At 38.1% G+C, this 22,303-nt stretch overlaps 1 protein-coding gene across 2 annotated transcripts in view; it reads right to left on the bottom strand.

Moving 5' to 3' along the window:
* Positions 1–22,283, bottom strand: part of LOC110401128 (serpin A3-4-like) — a 25,430-nt gene extending 3,147 nt beyond the window's left edge. Inside the window, exons 1-3 of one of the 2 annotated variants that reach the window (XM_021401850.1) lie at positions 20,960–22,283; positions 9,367–10,012; positions 3,231–3,501 (exon numbers count right to left, since the gene is read on the bottom strand). In XM_021401850.1, the coding sequence (XP_021257525.1) occupies positions 3,231–3,501; positions 9,367–10,000 (905 nt within the window). In that variant the 5' untranslated portion in view covers positions 10,001–10,012; positions 20,960–22,283. Of the gene's footprint in view, positions 1–3,230; positions 3,502–9,366; positions 10,013–11,819; positions 11,983–20,959 lie in introns of those variants that run through there. The other variant, XM_021401849.1, reaches the window with a different exon arrangement.

Consider the following 22,303-nt stretch of genomic DNA (forward strand, 5'->3'; position numbering starts at 1 on the left):
TTCCAGGGATGGGGCACAAGCAGCTTCTCTGGGCAGCCTGTGCCAGTGCCTCACCTCCCTCTCAGTGAAGAATTTCCTCCTAATATCTAAATCTACGTATTTTAATTTAAAACCATTACCCCTTGTCCTATCACTGCTCTCCCTCATAAAGTGCTGATCTCCAGCTTTCTTGTAGGCCACCTGTAGGTACTGGATGGCTGTAATGAGGTCTTCCCAGAGCCTTCTCTCCTGCAAGCTGAACAAGTCCAGCATTCTCATTCTGTCATCACAAGAGAGGTGCTCAAGTCCTCTGATCAAATTCGTGGCCCTCCTCTGGACCCTCTCCAACAGATCCTTGTCCTTCTTATGCTGCAGACCCCAGAGCTGAATACAGTAGTCCACTGCAGGTGGAGTCTGGCAAGAGTGGAGTGCAGGGGTACAACTGCCTCACTCTCCCCACTGCCACTCCTCTTTTGATGCAGCCCAGGACACAGCTGGCCTTTTCCAGGCTGCAAGCACACACTGCTGGCTCATTCTGAGTTTCTCAGCACCCAACACTCCCAACTTCTTCTCAAGGCTGCTTTCAGTCTACTCATTGCTCAGCCTTTATTCATGCTTGCAATAGCCCCAGCCCAGGTGCAGACACCTTACACTTGGCCTTGTTGAACTTAATGAAATACATGAGATATAGTGGCATTAATTCAGGGAGAAGAAAATGTTTATAACAAGCAGCAATGTTGGTTGAGAAGCTAGGGTCTCTAGTCTGCAGTGAGCCAATACTACAGTAGAGACACAACTCCTAAGCTCTTCATATGACATTTTCAAAAGTTAGCCATACTTTGTGCATTCTTCAGGAAAGATCTTAAACACACTCCTTTACTGGAGGGTACAGAGGATTTGCCTTCTAAAGAGGATTCTTTCAGATGTCTCAAAAATCACTATTTCAAAAAATGTCGTGCCTTTAAGTTTATCATACTAATTAAGGACAGAGAAGACAAGATATACCAAAGCTGCAGGGCAATGTGTAGCTGTGATTTTATGGCTGACAAAGTAAAAAAAAGTACTGACACCAACTACTTACTCAACAGATAATTATTTTTCTATGTCATCTGTTGCCCAATTTATTCATTTTTATTTTACTTTACACTTTTTTTTCGAAAGTGACTTGTTTAGTCTTTCAATAAATTAATCACAGCTCCATTCCATTCCATCCCATTTCTTCCTTGACTCTTTAAGCAGCATATTTAGTCAGAGGAAATTCTGACAGTGCTGGTTGTCAGCACTGTTTTCCAGCCAGAAACCAGGTCCAGGGATCTAGGGCAAGGAAGTGTGGAGCACTTACTGAAATTAGCCAAAAAGCAAGTCATCCAGTGGACAAGTGGAAAGGGAAGGGCTCGTACTTTCACCATATCTCCTTCCACAAATTGAATGCAAAGTCTAGCTGGTAATCAAAAATGAGAGTCCTAGAGGATTGAAAATGGCTTGCTGATCTCCCACTTAATTTCTGCTGGTGCTGATTACTGTCTCAAAGGAGATGCAACTATCATTGCATCATCTTTCTTTCTATTACATAAAGACACACATTCACAAGCCCCTACTTGCTTTCAACATGCAGGAAAGAGAAAGCATATAGCAACAATCTGACTGGGCAAGAAGCACTGGGAAACACTTCCCAGAAGAGAACTGAAAGTTTTCTCCACAGTTCAACTATTAAATAGATCTCAGCTGTCTGCACTCAGCTGCACCAATACTTTGGCACTATCTCCCATTCAGCAGCCAACAGTAACGAACAGTTCTACAAATTGGGTCAATGTCAGCTTGCAGATATAAAAACAGAGACAAAAAATATCTTGCCCCAAACCCTTACATCATTCCATATCCCACAACATAGACATTTACTGATACACCATAGAGGCTCTAAATGATAGAAAAATGAAGTCAGTTACTTTGAAAACTACAGGCAAAAGGAGGAGGAGTTGATGTTATTAGTTCGCAGGAGAGAGTTAGCATGAGGAAGGGTGGAGAGCTGCATGGAACAAGACCATGAGAGCGATGTATTTCTAATATTAAAAGTTCTGTATCTTCCATTCATGGCTTTAAAGTAGGTTATTACACTTGGAGGGAGAATCAGGAGAGAGAACAAAAACTCTGAGTTTTATTTATTATTTTTGTTAGTGATTTTAAAGGCAATTTCTGCTTCTTTGCCAAAGAATGATTCATAAGTAACTTGATTCAGCATCTGATTTGTCCTATAGTGATATCGACCAATCACATAGCTGCTCCCAGAAGTTTAAAAATTGTAAAGCTGCACTGAAAATTATGCATTTTATTTTTGTTGATTTTTTAAATGGAAAATACGGTTGATTTTTTTTTTTTCTGGAAAGATTTCACAGTGAATCAGAGTAAAAAAACATTAAACCATTTTAGGTATTAAGATGCTCTTTTTGTCTTGAAAATTGATAATTCAAAACACAGTGTTCAAATGTGGATGTGTGAAGGTCTCTTATGTGATGTATTCATAAATTTGAAGAATAAAAGGGCTGCATCCTGCAAACATGTTTTGCCTGTGCTTGCACACATATTTTGCCCCAAGAATGGCTACTACTACATATAGCAGTAATTAATACAGAAGTCTAAAATTTGTTGTTTTAAAGTAAACGAACTTTCTGTCTTCTAGTCTCAAACTTACCTTGAAGCAACAGCGCCTTAATATAATATTACCTTTCTAAGTCTTCAGAGAGCATGAATTGAATGGCTCTGCAACATATCAGATGCTCTATACACTTATTGCTGAACTTTGTCCTCACAATTGTCAAATGAATGTTGCTATTTCAACATTAAATGTGTAATTACTGATAACAGTAAGGAGAGAAAGGAAGTAAGAGCCAAGAAAAAAAGCCTTAAGGAAAGTGATATAAATTTAGTTGTAAATAGAAGACAGAAGCAGAACACAGAAAAAAAAAATGATTATAGGTATCAAGGCAGAAAACTGGGAGCTACAGACAGTTGACATCAGGAAACAATACAAGAGTAGCAAAAGTCCTGTAGCAGTGAAAACTTTCAGTTCATGCAGTATGAATTTGAGAACACAGGGGTATCAGAGAGTCAAATTTCAGATTTCGTCAGAGGGAATTTTTGAATAGATTAAAATAGAATTTAAAATAGTACCCCAATTCTTTATCAGAGCCCAGCAGATTAAAATGTATGCATCTCCTTGCTTATCATGTGAACCAAGAGCTGCAGAATTTTACCTTTTTGAGACTAATGTTCTCCATCTTGCCATACGTTCACAAGACATTTTTTTTTCCAGCTTCCTCATTCTTCCTTGATCAGGCAGAACAAAAAATGCTGAAGCACCTCCTTTGTAATCCATTTGTACCACAGTGGAAGACAGTTGTTCATCATAGCCATGTTTGAACGCTCCAATTCCAAACATCATCGGGACTTCAACAGCCTTGTTCCCATCCACAAAGAATTTCTCCTTTTTAGTGTATTGTGGATTGAAAGGTTTTTCCCATTCAGCTTGGAATACAAGAGATAGAGTTATAGGATACTATGAGATACAGGATATAGGAATGATAGTACACATTTGTAGAGGCATAAACTTCTACATTTGGATAAGGTTCAAAGATAAGTCAGTTTGCAATAAACACTTGTACTTACTCAGAATACTCAGAATAATTCAATAGCAACACAGTAAGTAGACTGTGATGTACAAAATCCCCTCATTTCTTACAGCAAGACAGAATAAACTTCATTTAAGTAAGTTATCAAGTGTGTGATTTTCCTCTATGAAAACAGAGTTAAAGTGCCTAAAAATCCCCCATATAATGTAGCTTTTAAATGGGAGCTCAGAAGTAGACAGATTCTCTCCTTTTCTTGTTCCCACACCGAATGTGCTAATGAAGGGGTAAATTCTCTAGAGAAATGAGGAGATTCAGGTTACTTGAAGAGAGACAAGTTTTATACGCCACTTTTTCTGATGGCCGATAAAGTCATGAATAATTTAATTCTATCATACTGCTAGGTTAAAAAATAAAATAACAGAAACCCTTTGTACTGTCATACTCAGAACTTTAAGTTTTCAAAGGCTCTTCCCTTAGTCATGATGAAACAAACTGTCCGCACTGAATCCTCTCTGGATAGAAATTTATAAATCAAATTCCAACTATCCATCTCATCCCTTTCAGAGACTGAGCTGAAAAAGACAGAAAAATGGTTTTGGGTTTGTTTGTTGTGTTTTCTTGTTTGTTTTTAAAGTGTTGCTCTGTAGTAAATTTTGCACTGAAGAACAAAGGTCATTTTTGGTTCAGTGAGTAAAGAGCAGACAAAATGAAATAAGTGTCATCAGAAAAAAAAAACACGAAACAAGATGTCATCACTTTTGAATTCTTGTTTCTTTTTAAACAAAGACTACTAGGCAGCTTGGTACAAATGAACTTATCGTCTACTGTTTCCACCATTTGTGGAATAGATATAAACAACACTTATGTAGTACTCTGAGGCAGTGAAATGAGGTTGCATGTCTTGAGCATGTCTTGACCTATGAAAATATAAATTGACAACAGTCAACTACTTTCATGTTTCTTAATTAACAGTGACCACAGCAACATAATTCTGATGTCACAGACTGATTTTCTGTAAAACTTTCATTAAAAAGCTGGGGACTTTCGTCATCAGATACATGACAGGCAAGACTTCTGTTTTGATATGATTTAAGGAAAAAACAATTGAAATGAATCACATAAATGTGACACAGGTCAAACAGATTTTATGTAGTGCTCCACTTAGGGAAAACATCCACTGATTTCAAAGGGCTTTACTTGATTAAAAACTCAGTAGGATTTTAGGATTTAACACAGAAAAAAAAGAGAGATGATTTTCACTAATCCCTTCCTCCTCTTACAGAGGAACATCTATTGTCATGCTCTCCTCTTTCTTAGTAGGCTGCCTTCTAGGGATTGCACCTCTATCAATTGTTTTACAAGGTCAAGTTGAAAAAAGAGTCGTGAAGTATGATATTTTCTGGTGATCAGCTCAGCAATGGAATTATAAGAGACTGATGCATGGCGGTAGAATTTCATGCCCACTGGCTGTTAGCCAGGAAAAAATTGCCTTGAAATTGACTTTTGTCATTAGGGAAAAGCTTCTAAACTAAGCTACACCAAAAAAGGGAGGAGACAAGTCACTAGTGCTGTGCACAGAAAGTTGCAATGTATAGAAAATGGACAAGACTTTAGAAGTATGTTCATAATATGATGTTTCTCAGGGCCTTTTCCTCACTGCGTAATGAGCTTTCCCTCTTGGGTCACATGAGGTTCTACTTCTTTGAACATCATTGTGTAAAATAAATATCAACAGCTATTTTGCTGGTTTTGAAAGACATGACAGATGCTAATTAAATACTAATCTTGAAAACATTATTGCAAACAAACTAGTATGTGATCTAAAGAAAAAAGGAATATCAATCATCTGAATTACGGCTTCCGTTAGCTTACCAGGCCTTCAAAGATTAACACAAGGAGCAGAAGCACAGATAAGAAGTAAATAAGAAAACCAAAAATGTAGTTTTGAATTATTTTTGGACAAAGCCTCATATTGGGGATAGGAATGGAAATATCTAAGTTAAAAGCTTTTAAAAAATATCATTCCTAATGTACGCTTTCTCTGTTTCAATTAAAAATCTTACTGATAGTTCTACCACATAAATTACCAATTATTTTCTTTATTTAGTTTTCAGAATATGATGAAATGAGTAAGGGAGAGAAGGTTTGAAACAATTAGAATTGTTCAGTTGGAAGGGACCTATAAAGATCATCAAGTCCAACTGCCTGACCTCTTCAGGGCTAATCAAATATTAAAACATATTAATGAGGGCATTGTACAAATGTCTCTTAAACAGTGGCAGGTATAGGACACCAACCACCTTGTAGGAAGCTTGTGCTTCCTAGGGTTTTTGACCATCCCTATGAGAAAAAAATTTTTCCTCATATCTAGTCTCAACCTTCAGTGGTGCAGCTTTGTGCCCCTCATATTTTATCCTGAGTTAACAGGAAGCAGAGCCTGGTACCTCCATTTCCCATGTTCAGGACACTGCAGGGAGCAGTGTGGTCACCTCTCAGCCTCCTTTTCTCCAGACAGGATAGCCCAAGTGTCCTTAGCCTGTTCATATAAGACACGTCTTCCAGCCCTTTTATAGCTTTGTTACCCTTCTCTGGACACTTTCAAGGGCCTTAACTTCCTTTTTAAGCGTGTAGCCCAGAGCTCCACCAGTGGTGAGGCTGCACCAATGCTAAATATAGTGGGAGGATCACCTTTTTTTGACCAGCTGACTGTGCTGTGTTTAAAGTGCCTCAAAATGCAATTTGCTCCCTTGGCTGCTCACGTTGAACTGCTCTTACCAGCACCATCCCCTCTCTGCCTGGTCGGTCTCCACCTGCTCATTTCCCAGTCTATATCTGCGTTCTCTACTTGCGTCCAACGTTACTCCATTCCAGGTGCAGCACTTGGCATTTCCCTTTGTTGAGCTTCATGTCACTGATGATTGCCCAATATTCCAAGCTCTCTAGATCCCTCTACAAGGCCTTTCATCCCTCCAGAAACTCAACAGCACCTCCCAGTTTAAGTATCATCAACAAAACTGCTGAGGATGCATTCCACTCCTCCATCCAGATCGTCAGTAGAAATGTTGAACAGCCTCTAGGATTGAGTCCTAAGAACGATCACTAATGACAGCCAACCAGATGTAGCCCCATTCACTTCAGCACTTTCAGTTCAACTGTTGAGCCAGTTCATCATAGAATCATAGAATCATAGAATCATAGAATCATAGAATTGCTTAGGTTGGAAAGGACCTTCGAGATCATCAAATCCAACCACAACCTAACCATACTGCTCTAACAACCCACTGCTAAATCATGTCCCCGAGCACCACATCCAAAAGGTTTTTAAACACATTCAGGGATGGTGATTCAACCACCTCCCTGGGGAGCCTGTTCCATAGCATAAATCTTTTTACCTCACTGTTGGACAATTTGTCCAGAAGGATAATATAAGAGACAGTATCAAAGACCTTACTGAAATTCAGGAAGATTACATCTACTGCCTTCCCTTCCCACTAAGTGGGTGTAATTCTTGTAGAAGGATATCAAACTACTAAGGCACGACTTTCCCTTCAGGAACATGGTGACTAGGCTTGATAACAGTTCTATTCTTTAAATGCCTTTCAATAGCAGCCAGGATAATCTCCTTAATTTTCCAGGGACTGAGGTTAGACTGAAAGATCTGACATTTTCTGAATCTTCTCTCATGCTCTTTTTGTAGACAGATATAACATTGATAAGCTTCCAATTAGCAACGTTCTCCTAAGATTACCAAAATCTTTGGTAAATTATTGAGAAGATCCAGCTATAACATCTACTACTCCCTTCAGTATTATTTCAGTACTCTGGAATGAAAGTTAAGCCCCATGGATTTATGAACATTCAGCTGATACAATTGGTTCCTTGCATTTTCAGAAACAACAAATGGATAGTCATTGCTTCCCTAGTCATGATCCCACAACTCAGAGGATTAGACAACCCAAGATGTAACACTAAAATTAAAAACTAGGGCATAAAAGGTATTAAATAAGACCACTTTTTCCTCATTCCCACTTGTCAGGTGATAATGTTCTTCATGTATCAGTCCAATGTTGTCTTTAGATCTCCTCTTGTTGGTATATTTAAAAAGGCTTTTTATTGTCTGATACCACATTGACCAGTGTCAACTAATGTTGAGGTTTGACTTTTCTTATTCTCATCTTACAAATATGAACTGCAGCTATGCAATCTCCCTGTGTCTGACAACTCTGTTGATTTTTTCTCCTTACATCAAACATTTTGAATTCAACTATTTCATAATAACAGCCTCCTACCATCACATCTCCCACAAGTCCATCTCTATTCTCAAACAACATGTCTAGGAGGACATCTTTTCTAGTTTGTTTACTAAGAACTTGTGACAGGAAGAAGGAAGTTATCTTCAATATGTTTTAGGAATTTCCCAGCTTTACTTGTTGCAGCTGTATGATATCTCCAGTTTATGTCTGGGAAGTTGAAATCTCCATAAGGGTGAGAGCAACCACGCCCAAGATTTCCCCTAACTGCCTACAGAATAATTCATCCATGAAATCTTCCTGGGTCAGTGGTTGATAGTAGATATCCACAATTACATCTACTTTGCTATCACTTCCCCTAATTCCTCACCCACAGGCTCTCTACCACATCACCATTAACAGCAATCGCTCTACAATCTGATCTCTCCCTTACGTACAGTGCAGCACCTCCACATTACCTGCCCTGACTGTCCCTCCTGAACACCTGGTAGCCCTCCATCCCAGTACTCCAGTCATGGGATTCAGTTCACCAAGTCTCACTAATACCCATGCTACCATAGCTCTGGGAAAAGTCAAAGCTTCCAGTTCTTCCCATTTGTTCCTCATACTGTGTGCACTGGTATAAAAACATTTCAGACATGCTCCTAAAAAGAACTGTTATTAAACCACTAATTGATCCTTACAAACTTGCTACTCTTCTTCTTGCTAGATCAACAGTAAAGAAGCTTTGGGAAGACCTGTAGGCTGTAGCTAAGCAGACTGCATAAGTCAATTAAGAAAGATTATTGTCAGTAGGCTTGTATTTTATATGGGGATGGGGTGGGGGAAGTCCATTCTTCACTGCAAAATTTTAATACCTGTGAATCAAAAAACAAAACAAAACAAGTTTGAAGACCTATGCCTTTAGACACATTAAGGTACCAATAACACTATTATTGAAGTTAGTGAAAAATAACATCAGTGTGAAACTAATACTATTTTTACACATCTGGCTTCAGATAGGAAACTATACACAGTAACAGCAGAGTTGAGTAAGTGCATGACTTTTCTTTTTGGCAAGAAGCTAAGATTTGTTTTCACAATGTTATCTGAATTTAACTCTGAAGTTGTCAATCCAAATAAAAACAACAAAAACCAACCAATTGAATTGCAGATAAAATTCATTCCTAGTTATCAAAGCATGAAAGAAAGTGCATATACATCACAAAATTTTATAGGACTTGATATTTTAGTGCACAGAGGTGCCTTTCTGAAAGGAAATTTTGCTTATTGTTTACTAGGAAAGAAATGTATATATTAAAACATAAAAGGAAAACTTGTCTTAAATTTAGCAGCAGCATCAAGCAGAAAATAATTTCTGGCAGCTTCGTTCATAATTGAGTGAATACGAAAAGGAACACAGAGTATGATTCCTTATAAGAAACAATCTTATGGAAAAAAAAAAAAAGAAGTCCAAGACCAATCTAAGGAAATAACATATGAAATCAGAGAATAAGATATGCATATCTTACCGTTAAAATAAATATAACTAATGAGAAGAAGTTCAGTAAGTGGATCAAGATTATTTATGAGGTCCTTGATTTTCCCATTGGTTCTTTCTGCTACGTAATCATTGATCTTTTCCTGGGCTTGATCAGACCTCTTGAAGTTCATAGGATAAATTTCACCTTCATAGAATTCTCTGAGGTTATTCAGAAATCTTTGTTGTGGTTTCAGTCGATCAAGTACAAACAGGACATTTCCCATATTTAGCTGTAAACCCTCGTTCTTTCTGTTTACCATTTGTATGAGTTGACGATAACCTTCATGGATTTCAATTTCAGAAATCTCACGTGGATTAAAGTGAAGGACCCTAAGAATCTGTGCCAAAGTATCAGACCTGGCACCAAGAGTCAGCATTGCAAAGGCAGTAGAGATGCTCAAAGGAGAGAAGAAAATATTCCCACTGTTTTCACGAGAAGAAATCTCTTTGTAGAAACAACATGCAAACTGACAAACTTGGTTCCCTACAGCCTGCTGTGGCATGTTTCGGTTTTCTTTGCCTCTTTGATTTTGGTTTCTTACTACTTGGTGATAAGGCTCATAGGGATAACTGTTGGAATGAATCCCAACAACTAAAAGGCAGAGGAACAACAACTGCTTCATGTTTCTATAAATCTGTAAAAGAAGAAAAGAAAAATGAAATCTGTTTTACAAATCTTTTTACCTCATGCTTTTCAATAAATCTGTCCTTTCACTGTACAGGTCTGGCTTGGTACCAGTTATTCCAAGCCATTTTAATTCAAATGATACCAGCTCTCTATTTCAAGGAAGAAGGCTTTGGAAAACTACTCAATCTACTTTTTAATCTTGATGAAAGATTAAAAATTAAAATCAAAGCAAAGTAATATGAAAGGCACCCTCATTAAGGTTAGGCTCCTTTTCCTTTGGAACTGTTTTATTTTCAGTACTGTATTTTTAATGTGGCTTTAAGTGTTAAAAAAACCTTTAAGCCATAAATACAGGTCTCTAGAACAGAGGAAAAGGGAGCCAGTCAACACTGGTCAGTTACATTTAGTAAGATGAAAAAAGTCAAAGTAAAGGAAACACACAGTATTCCTCCATTGTGATAATTAAACGTTACATGTAATTTTAAATGGGCTGTGGGTAAACATATAAGCGGACACCAGAGAGAAAGTAAATGAATTAGTTAATGAGGAAGTGATGAACATTTTCTGTGATTCCATAAACAAGTTGTTTCCACAGCTGGAAACAAGTGTGCCTGCTGCATGCAAATGTCTAGCTAAGTGACTGAACCAAATCACCTAAAAATCAGAAACAAACAAACAAAAATGAGAGGAACAAGAGAACAATTAGAAAACAAACATGACTTTATAATCAAAAATACAGTGAGAGATGGTTTTAGCACAGAAGGCTGCAGTGGCAGAATGCGAAGATGAGTGAGTGAACTCCAGAGGAATAATACTAAAAAATGACCATAGAATAGGAAAGCCTATTCCAAAGCAGTATGTAAACCATCCATTCACCTCTGTATACTATTAACTTCAGAAAAAAAATCTTAATGGTTCAACATTTGGTTCAACAACTTTTGATAACAGAAGAAAGTAAAGACGTGAAACAAAACTGGAAATCAAAAACATCTTTCTGTGGCATATTACTGCTTCACCTACAAAATCATTAATAAAATAAAGTACTCGCCAGAGAAAAATACAAAGATTTCCAAAGGCAAAACATTAGTTAAGTGTCTGATTTGGAAAGAGAAATGGTATTTAGGCTCTCATGATTTATAAAATCATGCTGTCTTGTTGAATTTTTATCTGCTTCAACTATGATCTTACTTTTGTGTTCACCACATCCTTATATACTTTGTTTCTCCAAAGTTCAGTGAACTCAGGATACTGATCTCCACTATAATATATGTTATACATATATTCTTTACGCACATTCTTTGAACATCATGGTTTTAGCAATGGTACTATTGCTAGGAAAGGACCTGAATCCCATGCCAAAGCACTTTCAGTCATCATTCACTTTTATGTCTAGAACACATTTAAAACTGTACTTTTTGACTTGTTAGTGACTTGCTCCCCTCTCACTCTTACTCTAATTCTTTTAATGTTTAACTCCATACACAGTACTTCTTTTCTGAATTCTCTAGAAGCTTTAGAAAGTAGTACACAAATCTCTACATTTAATTCATTTCATGCACTTTGTTATTTATCACTCCTTTACTTCAATTAACTCTAAAATGTTTCAATGTGCAGTTTTTCTAAAGAGGGCAATGCTATACAAATGAGCTCTCATAGAGGACTAATCTTTGGTATTTAAAAAATAAAGTAATGAAACAATAAAAAAAAAGTTTAAATTGCAATCTGATGGAGAACAATATAATTTCTGAATTGATTAATTAGAAATTGTTGTAACATTTGACAATTCTTTCAGAGCAAAAAAATGCATGACTTACAGTACAGTCAAAAGGGTCTCCTGTTGTGTTCACCAGGTCTGCACAGGTCCTTGCTCAGTTGTTTATGCTGCTGAGCACAGTGCAGGGTATCCTCTAGCAAAGGTTAAGATCATCTAAGCGCTGTGACTCACACATTATAATTTTAGAGATTAGGCAGAGCAAACAATGTTGAAACTAGTTTTACTGGACACCTAACTTTGCTGAATATATGTCTCACACGTGACATTTTATTATTCATTAATATCTGATTGCCCTGGTTATATTCAAACCTATTTTCATCAAACTGAACTTACTGATTTTTCATTTGAAAACACATTTCAACTGCCATAATCTATTTTTCTACAATCAAGACTGTCAACAGAAATAATAATTACAGTGAAAGCTCTTGAACATTGTTTCCAATGACTACAGCATTGCTACCGCAGGGACTAGGCTTAATGCTCTGGGACAATCCATTTTTTGTTTGTATCCTGCATATCCATGTCTGCGCATGATTCTCCCCAGATATACTCAAGTGATGGTTCTAAAAGACGCAGAGCTTAAAACACTGTTTTGCTACCTTTACAAATGCAGACGTAAATATATCTGACTATCCACTCCCACATGGAGAAAGCACAGGCAGTATGAGCTGCTATGACAACTCCAGGGCCACTCACACAGCCATGTGCCCTGAAGAAAAAGAATGCAGCCAGGATGCCATTGTGCATAGGTGATCCCAGGTACAAGTATGGCCTGGGGATAGGGGGCGGAAGCCTAAGAACGTGGGTGTTAAATAGAACAAGTCTTTAGACCAGCTTACTATCTTGGTATCTGGTTTGTGGGTAGCAAGCCCCTGTGATCGTGTGCCAAATTCAGCTGGGTTAGATCAGACAGCCCAGTACCCTGAGCTCAGCCCTACTCACTACAGTGAGCCCCTGTCATTGCTGTGGCAAGTTGGTAGGAGCAGAATGACAGCAGTGTTGAACAGGGAACCTCTGTAGATCGTGTAGTGTAACCTCTTGCTCAAAGCAGGATCAGCTATAGCATTTTGCTCAGGACTGTGTCTTAACTGCCTCCAGCGGTGAGGACCCCACAATCTCTCTGGACAACCTATTTCTGAGTTTGACCACACTGTCAATAAAACAGGTTTTCTCACAAATTGAAGTGGAATTTATTTTATCTTAATTTGTGCTCAATGCCCCTTGTCCTGTCACTGAGAAGAGGGTAGGTCTTTATTTGCTCCTCCCATCACGAATCAAATATTTATTAGGTGAGATCCCCTTAGGCCTTTTCTTCTCTGAGCTAAACAATTCCAGCACTCTCAGTTTCTCCCTGTATGTCAGATCACCTTTCTTACCCATTACTGGATTCATGCCAGGCCAGTATACCCATGTTCTTGTATCGGAGCCCAGCACTAGCCACAGCACTCCAGATGTGTGCACCAGGGATGAGGAGAAGGAAAGCATCATCCACTTTGACCCACTGGTGATGATCTCTCTCATGAAGCCCAGGTTGCTCTTGGCCTTCTTTTTGACCTCTTTGTGAAAAGAGCTCATTGCAGGCTCATGCTCAGCTCAGTGTCCACCAGAAACCTCAAGCCCTCACACACAGTATCTCATGTTTTCATTTCTAAAACTGGGATAACATTTGCTCTCTATTTCCCTTTAAAATAGAAGCATTTTAGAAGAGGGAATAACTTTGCTATACACAAAATAGGTGGAGTGCTGATCTCAATGTTCCATCTCCAAACACCCCTGAAATACTAAACACTACAATAGTTCAGTAATATTTTCTAGGAGGTAAAGATGCAAACAGTGAAAGTTGTTGATGATTACCACCATCAAGCAACTCAGCAGACTGAAAAAAAAAACAAAACCAACCAACACTTAAGCATATTGCTTATGAAATAAATCTTGAGAAATAAAATGCTCTATGTTTGTGTAGTGGACTCTCAAATTATGTGTTCTTTAGGCATAGCACTCACTTGAAAGAGTATTTGGGATATAATTTTTAGTGTTTCTTGTGTAAGTAAGAGCCAGGAATCTCACTTAGAACTAACTTTTAATAATGGGCTACAGCTTTCATAGTGTATGAAAGGTGATTTCTGATGAAGAAAGGAAGGAAGCTCAATTAAATACAGACGCCATGCTAATGACAAGGTGATGGATGAATGACTAAGCTAGGTTTGCACACACCTAGACCACACCTCAGGACACTTGTAGGAGAAAGCCTGGCAGTGAACAGGGAAGAGCCTGCCCCAATTGGAAAGAAGGCAGAGAAAACTGATGCAGGATCAATGTACATGAAGAATGTTAACCTCTTGCCAGTAGCATTAAAGAAAATCCAGACTTTTCTCATGTCTTTCTAGTGTGAAGCCATCAGAGTCCTTCATGTAAAAGGAGAGGTAACAGTTTCTGATTCAACTGTACAATTTCTGTATTTGATGAAAAACTTCAACAACAAACAATTATTTACATCATAATTACCAGCAGAATACTGATTTACAAAGAATTCAGCCATTTTGTGTAATTTTGAAGACTGAGATATTTCAGAATAACGTTGAATATTTTGAAGATATGATGTTGATAGTGAAAGAGGAAATTTCCTCATCTACACTAGGAACTTTTTAGAAAGTTCCCACAACTCTTAACATAACTAGCAATGAATTGCTCATACATGATAAAGTTGCAGTTGACAAAATTTAGTATATCTGTTTTGAACAAAGATGGTAAAACCAAGGGGCTTATTTATGCAGAGTTCCTCTCTACAGTACCCAGTAACCACTGGTAGGAAGAGTAGGGAATTCTACTTCATAAACAAAGCCACAAAGCCTCTCCTTAGCTTTGCTAAACCACAGATACCAGGTGTGTACATACTTTCAAAGGGATGGAAGAATGTCTTAATTTGTTGTCCATTGAAACTAAAGCACTTTTTTATAACCATAATTAAAAAGGGAGGCAACAGGGACTGGCAAAAAAATTTATATTATGTTGTACTTTTCTGGAGCTGACAGTACTTTCTTCTGAAAATTTAACAGGGTAGAGTGTCCAGCCTATATAATGAGTAAGGTTATACCTAATTTAGAATATCTGATTCCCTGTATTAACCAAAATATTGCCTTTTAAAAATGTTTCAGAGCTTTCAGGATTTCTCAAAAATGATTTCTCAATAGGTAGAGCACTGCGACAGAAGAGCTACAGAAACAAATCACTTCAAGACACCTCTGTTTATTTGTGGAATTTTAAACAATCTTTTTAATTCCAGTATTCCCTACCAAAAAAACCATTCTACTACATTGCAAACAAGACGAAGAATTCACCAAGTAATCAATGACTGGGAAAACCTGGAGAATGCAGGTGTCTCCAGAATATTCAGCTATACTTTTTCTCGTCCCAAAACTGTTTGAATTGCCTGTCTACCTGGAAGAAAACATTTAATCGTAAATGTCTTGACATATCAGAAAGCCATAGCAGATCTCTTTCACAGCCCAGACAGCATCATTTAGACTAGAATATCCCCAGCATGCAGTGTTTGATTCCATTAGAATTAATTTGCATAAACTAAGCTCCCATTTAAAAAAAGAGGCAAACAAAAACAAAATAATAAAAATAAAAACCAACAATCAAAACAAAACAAAACAAAACCATCAAAGACTGATTTTTTCTCTCCCTAGAACATGCTATCATTATCTTAATTATCACTGGAAATGCATGGGTGTAGGTAAAGGTAAGTAACTTTCTTATAGCGCAGGCTTTTATGCATTTATGTCACTATCCTCAAATTCTAGCAGTTTTTCTTCAGAAATTAGAACAAATTTCAGGAAATGAGGGAAGTGACTGTGGCTTGGTAGCTGTTCTCCCTCCTGACCAGCTTTCCACCTCTCTCTTTCTCTGGGGATGAAGCAGGGAAGGATCCTACCCATCCTCTCTTGATATGCCTTCTCCTGTTGAGGATTCAAATGCTCTGACTCAACAGAGCCATACCATATTCCTGAGTCCTCTCTACCCTTTTGGCTATTCTTGCTTTCCTAGCCAGAAATAAGGGCTACAGGAAAGTAAACAGGAAGAGTAAGGAAGAAACATTAAAAAGGATGGGCCTCCTCAGTACAATACCACTACAGAGGACAAATCTCGCTCTTTTCCACATAGCCTTCCCTAAAATTTCGTGTCCTGACCATTCCCTCTTCTTGTACCCCATCAAATCAATCACCCAGCCCTCCAAGTATCAACACTGTTTCAATGTCCACTTCTTCCAATGACATTGCCAAGTCCTCTTCAGCTCATCTAATATCTCTTGCCCTTACCTTCAGCATCAACTTTAGCATCATAAAAGACTAAAAGAGAACATGGAGAGGAAAGGCTGTAGAAAAGAAGAGGTTCATCTTGGGAGACCTCATTGTGGCCTTCTAGCCCCTTAAGGGAACTTGTAAGCGGGAGGGAGACTGACTTTTTACACAGTCTGATAGTGAAAGGACAAGATGGACTGGTTTTACACTAAAAGAGGGGAGATTCAGAGTAGATATTAGGAGAAAATTTTTTACTCAGAGGGCAGTGAGGCACTGGCACAGGCTGCCCACAGAAGTTGTGGACACCCCATCCCTGGAGGTGTTCAAGGCCAGGTTGGACTGGACCCCGAGCGGTCTGATTTGAGTCAACAGTGTGCCCTTTTGGCCAGAAAGACCAGTGGTATCCTCAGGTACATTAGAAAAATCATGGCCAGCAGGTCAAGGGAGGTTGTTCTCCCCCTCTATTTTGCCCTGGTGAGGCCACATCTGGAATACTGTGTCCAGTTCTGAGCTTCCAAGTTCAAGAAAGACAAGGATATTATAGTGGGAGTCCAGTGAAGGGCCACAAAGATGATTAGGGGCCTGGAGCGTTTAGGAAAGGCTGAAAGAGATGTGACTGTTCACCCTGGAGAAAACTGAACTTCTTTCAGGGTAACAGAGCCCAGGAACAAACTGCCCAGAATGACTGTGGTGTCTCTCATTCTCTAGAGATATTCAAAACCTGCCTGGATGCTGTAGTGTGCAACCTACTATAGGGAACTTACATTTGTCTGTCTCATACTTCACATTTTTTGTGATTCTAGTGGCTTGCACATACGAATTTTTATGACCAGTCTTTTGTGATATTTTATGATGTCTAAATATCGGTCAGAGAAAATTTGCATAATATTCTTTTCCTCTTAAGATTCTCATGGTCCCAAAACACTAATGCTTTGATAGCAGACACAAAAATTAGTGACTTTCAATGGTCAGTACTTACTATCAGCTGTGGAAATTTTAATTAAATGGGGAAGAAAAAGCATCACAGGGAAGAAAATCACTCTAAATTCAGCATGAGATTCACAGCCCAGCACAAAAAGAAAATTTTCAAGTTAATAAATCATTCATAGACGACCATTCCAACTATATCCTCTTTCCTTTTTTTCCCCACTTTCACGTTCCAGTTTTGGCCTTCCTTGTGCAAGGCATTACGTCTCAAAATTCACAAAACTAAAGAGTTTAATGTCCTGAAGATAGTCAGATTTAATGGCAATTCCAAGCCATAGTACTATTCCATGACACTAATAACATGCATCTGAAGGAAAGAAAAGAGTATTTAATCTGGCTCCAAACGCAAATATATTTTTCATCAGTATATCTCAAAGCACTTCGTATTATCAAAGGTACATCAACAGCTGTTTTGTAGAGAACGTGTAGACAGACGCTTACTCTGTCAGTACAAAGAAGAGAAACTAGAGAAGAGAATGACTGCAGTAAGAAGAGACAAGATCAAGTTCAGATATACTTGGTTAAATGCTGAGCTATCAAAATATTGTTGAGTAACAGTTAACCTAAATACTCTGTAAACAAATGTAAAAATTTTGTTACTTCTTATGAGGGTGGGGAGGAGAACTTGAGAGATTATCCTAAAAAGAGAAAGTAAAGCTGAAAAGAAAACTTTTCCATTCTAGGACCTAGTTCTAGAGACTGCTATTCTGTGCAACAGATTATTTGGTAGTACCAGAACTGAAAGAAAGATAATTGAGGCAGTGACATGATGCTGAAATGATGCAGACCTCTGTAAGTCAGGCTGATTATACTGCTGTTGTGTTACTGTTCAGATGTGAAGTTCGGTTCTACCCAGCAAAGTGATGTGCAATACAGTCATGCTAATTTATTAAGAACAAACTTAGGTGACTAGCATGAAATAACATTGCCTGAACTGAACACAAACACCATCTCTCTCATCAAAAGAATCCTTCTGGGTAGACTTCAACACTTACAGAAAGCTCAGAGAGAAAACTCTATTGGAAGTGAGAACTGGCCCTAGATAGCAGTTTCAGCATTGCCCTAAGGGAAATTATATGGTCCAGAATTAAACTGGAAAACAAAGACAGTACTTTTCACGTTCTCTTTCAGACATGCCTGAGAATCCATAGTGCTACCAAAAAGGAATCTCCAAATACAAAGATACATTCTGGGAAGCAGCATACATCAGAGTGCCAAGCAGCATGACTCCACTGCTCCTGATACCTGAACTAGCTTGTCCAAGGCTGCCTTAGGTATCTTTGTAAGTAGCTGCTTTGCAGAGTAGACATAATCTGGGAAGTAAGCAAATCTGACGAGACTAGCTCATTATGGTGCATCTTGTGACAGTGAGCCCAAGGCAATACAGATGTTACTATGTGAAAAAGGAACTAAAAACATAATTGATTACAAAGCTATGAAAGAATTTACAAGCTATGGAAGTTGTGCATTATTGCAAGGTCTTTATTCTTTCAGACTAGTTCAGAGAGATTTTTCATAGAAAACACAAGACAACGTTGCACCGGGAGATGAATTAGTGATAACTGGAAAACAGAGTAGACATTGCTCACTGTAAATTGTATCCTGGTACATAGACTCATGTACAGATTGAAACTGCAACTAAAGAAAACTTTGGGTAGTAAAAATCAAACAGGTAAAATTCAAGTTTTGCAGTAACAAACTGATGTGCACAGAGATTGTGTGAATTAGAATTATGAGTAAATAAATGGAGGAAAAATAATGTACTCTTCTGAAAGTGAAATATACAAAAAAATACATTGTATCTTAGGACTCATAAAGGCAGTGAAGTGGAAAGGGAAATGGCACAGAACAATTGAAAAAAACTTCATCAGTGCATCTCCTAGAACAGAGCTCTGACTGGAACAGAGATTATATCAGTGAGGTAACCCTTCAACAGAACATACTTAGGACTTAAATGTAATTCTTGGTAGGACTTACTTTATATTTCAGCAAGCAATTTCTCCCTTTCTGGGAAGTTGCAGGGGAAGATTTATTTACCTTGGTTGGAAAAATGGTGTGCATTTTTTATATGATTTTTTTTTACTTCTCTGAAACAGTCTTTGTGTGAAACACTGCAGCATTGCAGGTAGTTGTTCTATTGGTCTGTTGCATCAGCCCATTGTTCAGCAGACACATGATTTCCAGCTATGCTATTGCAAATATTTGCAGTTCTATTCAGAAAGCTACACTCCATTATCTCCATTCTAACAGACTGAAAAGCTGAGCTCTGATCTGAACCTTGGACTGTTTAGTAAGAAGCAAATAAATGGGCAAGCTAGAGTATGTCGTATGTGAAATTTAACTTAGCAGAAAGCAGACAATTAGAATGCTTCTAATGTCTTTAAGCTAAAGACAAGGGAACTATAGGCCTGCACAGTTCTAAAAAAAATGGAATTTTTCATTCAGGATCCTGGCTGTATCCATCACTTCATGCTCTTGATGAAAATCAGATATAAAATGATCACAATGAACACATGTTCAGTAAGCTAATGAAATCATTATCCAAGCATGAACTTTCATGGTGAATATCAAACACCTCCAAATCCCAAAAAGAAGATGAACAAGATATATAGGATATGCTACTTTTCCTGAAAAGGCTTCTGCTAGGAAATGTTGACCATAGTCTAAAGAACATGAACTTTAATACAATAAACAATGAGAACCAATAGTACAAATACTGGAAGAGGGAGCTACGGGTCCAGAGAGTAAAACACATCAGAGATTTACCAAACTTGGTTAATTCATTAAAATGATAAACTAATTCTGGGTTACTGGAACTATTTTCAGCATCATTGCACAGTTAATATATTTGAGGTGAAGAGAAAAGGTTGAGTGCTGAAAATTGTTCCCATGATGACTGAGCTCAGTAGACACAGAAATAGTGGGGTGTAGCATGGAAAGAGTAGTACGAGCTAGAACTGTGGCAATAAAAGAAAAGGGAATTGCCTTCACCATAATTACCACACGCGTTATATATTAGATGATATATGCTCCAAATGATTCAGCTCAATTGTTACACGAATGCTTTTTTTTTTTTTTTTTTTTTTTTTTTTTTTTTTTTTTGCCAGCAATCTGCAGAAATCTTCAAAAGATAAATATACCTTTAAACCTATTTGGAAGAAGAGAGATTGTAACTGTGTCACCACTGGGCATGAGAAAGTTGGATGGTTGAAGATATTCTGTGGAGACACAATAGCACATCAATGTCGTAGTGCAGATACTATGCTTCTCACTTTGCTGAAATGAGTGTTCAGTATCCTTTCTTTGGTCCGTTGCTTTACAAACAGCATGCACCTTTTCAGATCCTGCAATGCACAGACCCCACCTCACCATGCTGAGCACTTAGCACCTTTCTCTGTCACCTCATCTATTTTCCAAGCATATGCCTGAGCAGTGCATCTCTTTGATGGAGTGACATTTGGGACAAATCTTCTCTCCATTTAGAAGTCTAACACATATGGATACCAGAAATGCTGTTTGGTAGGAGGAAGTCCAGACCATCACAAGGGGAGAAACACACCTTCTAGAAGAAGAAAGGAGAAAACAGCAAGTAGCTTGGTTTTCCTCAGGTCATAACTAGACTGACACCTCCAACACACACATACCTCTTTTACCTTTTACATCAATGTACAAGCCAGGCATTGAAGAAATATGTGTGTGTGTGTGTGTGTGTGTGTGTGTGTGTATGCACATAATTTAAAAGTTGCTTAACAATGGGCTGTGCTGTGAAGGGAAGGAAAAAAAGCAACAGTTGCTCAAGAGCTGTTAAGTCAAGAGACGCTTTGTAACAGCTACTAAAACAGGAAGATCTTTGGCAACCACAGGACGGAAAAAATAGGAAGGAACTCACATTTTGGATTGGTCCAGTAGTGGCTGATGCTTCCTGGAAAGGGCCTCACTCAAGCAAGCTGATAACAGCAGAAGCCTTCGTCTCCAGTTTCAGCAGGATCTGAGTTGTGCTGTGACACCCATTGCACTCCACCACACTTCCTGACCATCTGCAGGGCAAGCTGCTCCTCAAAGACTGCTTGTTCCATGGCAAAAGGATGATGAGAATTTGCTTTTGCCTCAGCCATGCACCTGAAGCAATCTCACAACATTAGCTCTGAAATTCTGCAAGACTGTGGCAGCTTACTTTTCTTCCTGAAGGGCAAAAAAAGAGACTAAACCCAAATGAGGTCAGAGATGAAAACACCAAATGTCAGTTTCTCTAAGCTGTTCAAGAGATGAAGTTTCAGTGTCTTGGAGTTTCCTTCAGGTATCACTAATTCAGTTTACATTTTGCCCATTGCAAACTGAACTTTTGGGAATTAGAACATGTTACTGCAAGATAAGCAAGGATGCAAGTTTGTAGGTACTATGTATTCTCTTGTAAAGCTCTATGTATACTCTCAAAACCTGCAGTAGAAGTGTCCTCCCATGAAGGAGCAGGTTACCTATCACTTACTGCAGGGTAACAGCGGGCACTCAAGAATCATATTTTTGACTGTGTCTGCTGAGGCAGTTCTCACATTGCAAAGCAAACAATGCAGCACACAGAAAGAGCAGGAATCAGCTCCTGCTTTTGTGGTCAGATCAGTTTTGAGGTTACTCGTTCCGTTTTTACTGGCTCTTGAGAAAATGGGTTGTACATTCACACATAAAAAAAGTTAAAATAGTGCTATTTTTCTCATCAAGTCATGATTAATTTATATTTCTAAATAACTCTGAGCAGTGAACATATTTTATTCTTTACTCTTGCTGGTTTTAAAGTACTTATCTGGTGGGTTTGGAAACTTCCTTTCACAGCTCTTCTAGAGTCACAATTCCTATTTTCATTCTTTTCTAAAAGAGAACCCTTGTTTGCCCAAGCACATGCTCTCCAAATAAAGCAATCACTGTTAGCAGTCTCTTCGATGATAATATTTCTAAAATGTGATCAAAGATCATATTTTTAGAAATGCCAAAATGTTGTCAGAGTCTACATCCCATTTTGAAAGGTGAATGAAGTTCTAAGGAGATCCATTTTCAAAAGTATTTAGATAACAAATTAAACAAAGACATTTTAGCTTCAGTGCATATGCAGATTAATAGCATCTTTGAGTCCTTTACAACAGGTTAGCTGTTATTTTTATGATCGTGTCCATTTCTGAGCAACTTTTTTTTTTATGTCCAATATTTTCATAAATCTTTCATCTGAAAACTACTGTTCTAA

This window comes from Numida meleagris, chromosome 6 (genome assembly GCF_002078875.1).
Source record: "Numida meleagris isolate 19003 breed g44 Domestic line chromosome 6, NumMel1.0, whole genome shotgun sequence".
NCBI classification, from domain to species: domain Eukaryota; kingdom Metazoa; phylum Chordata; class Aves; order Galliformes; family Numididae; genus Numida; species Numida meleagris.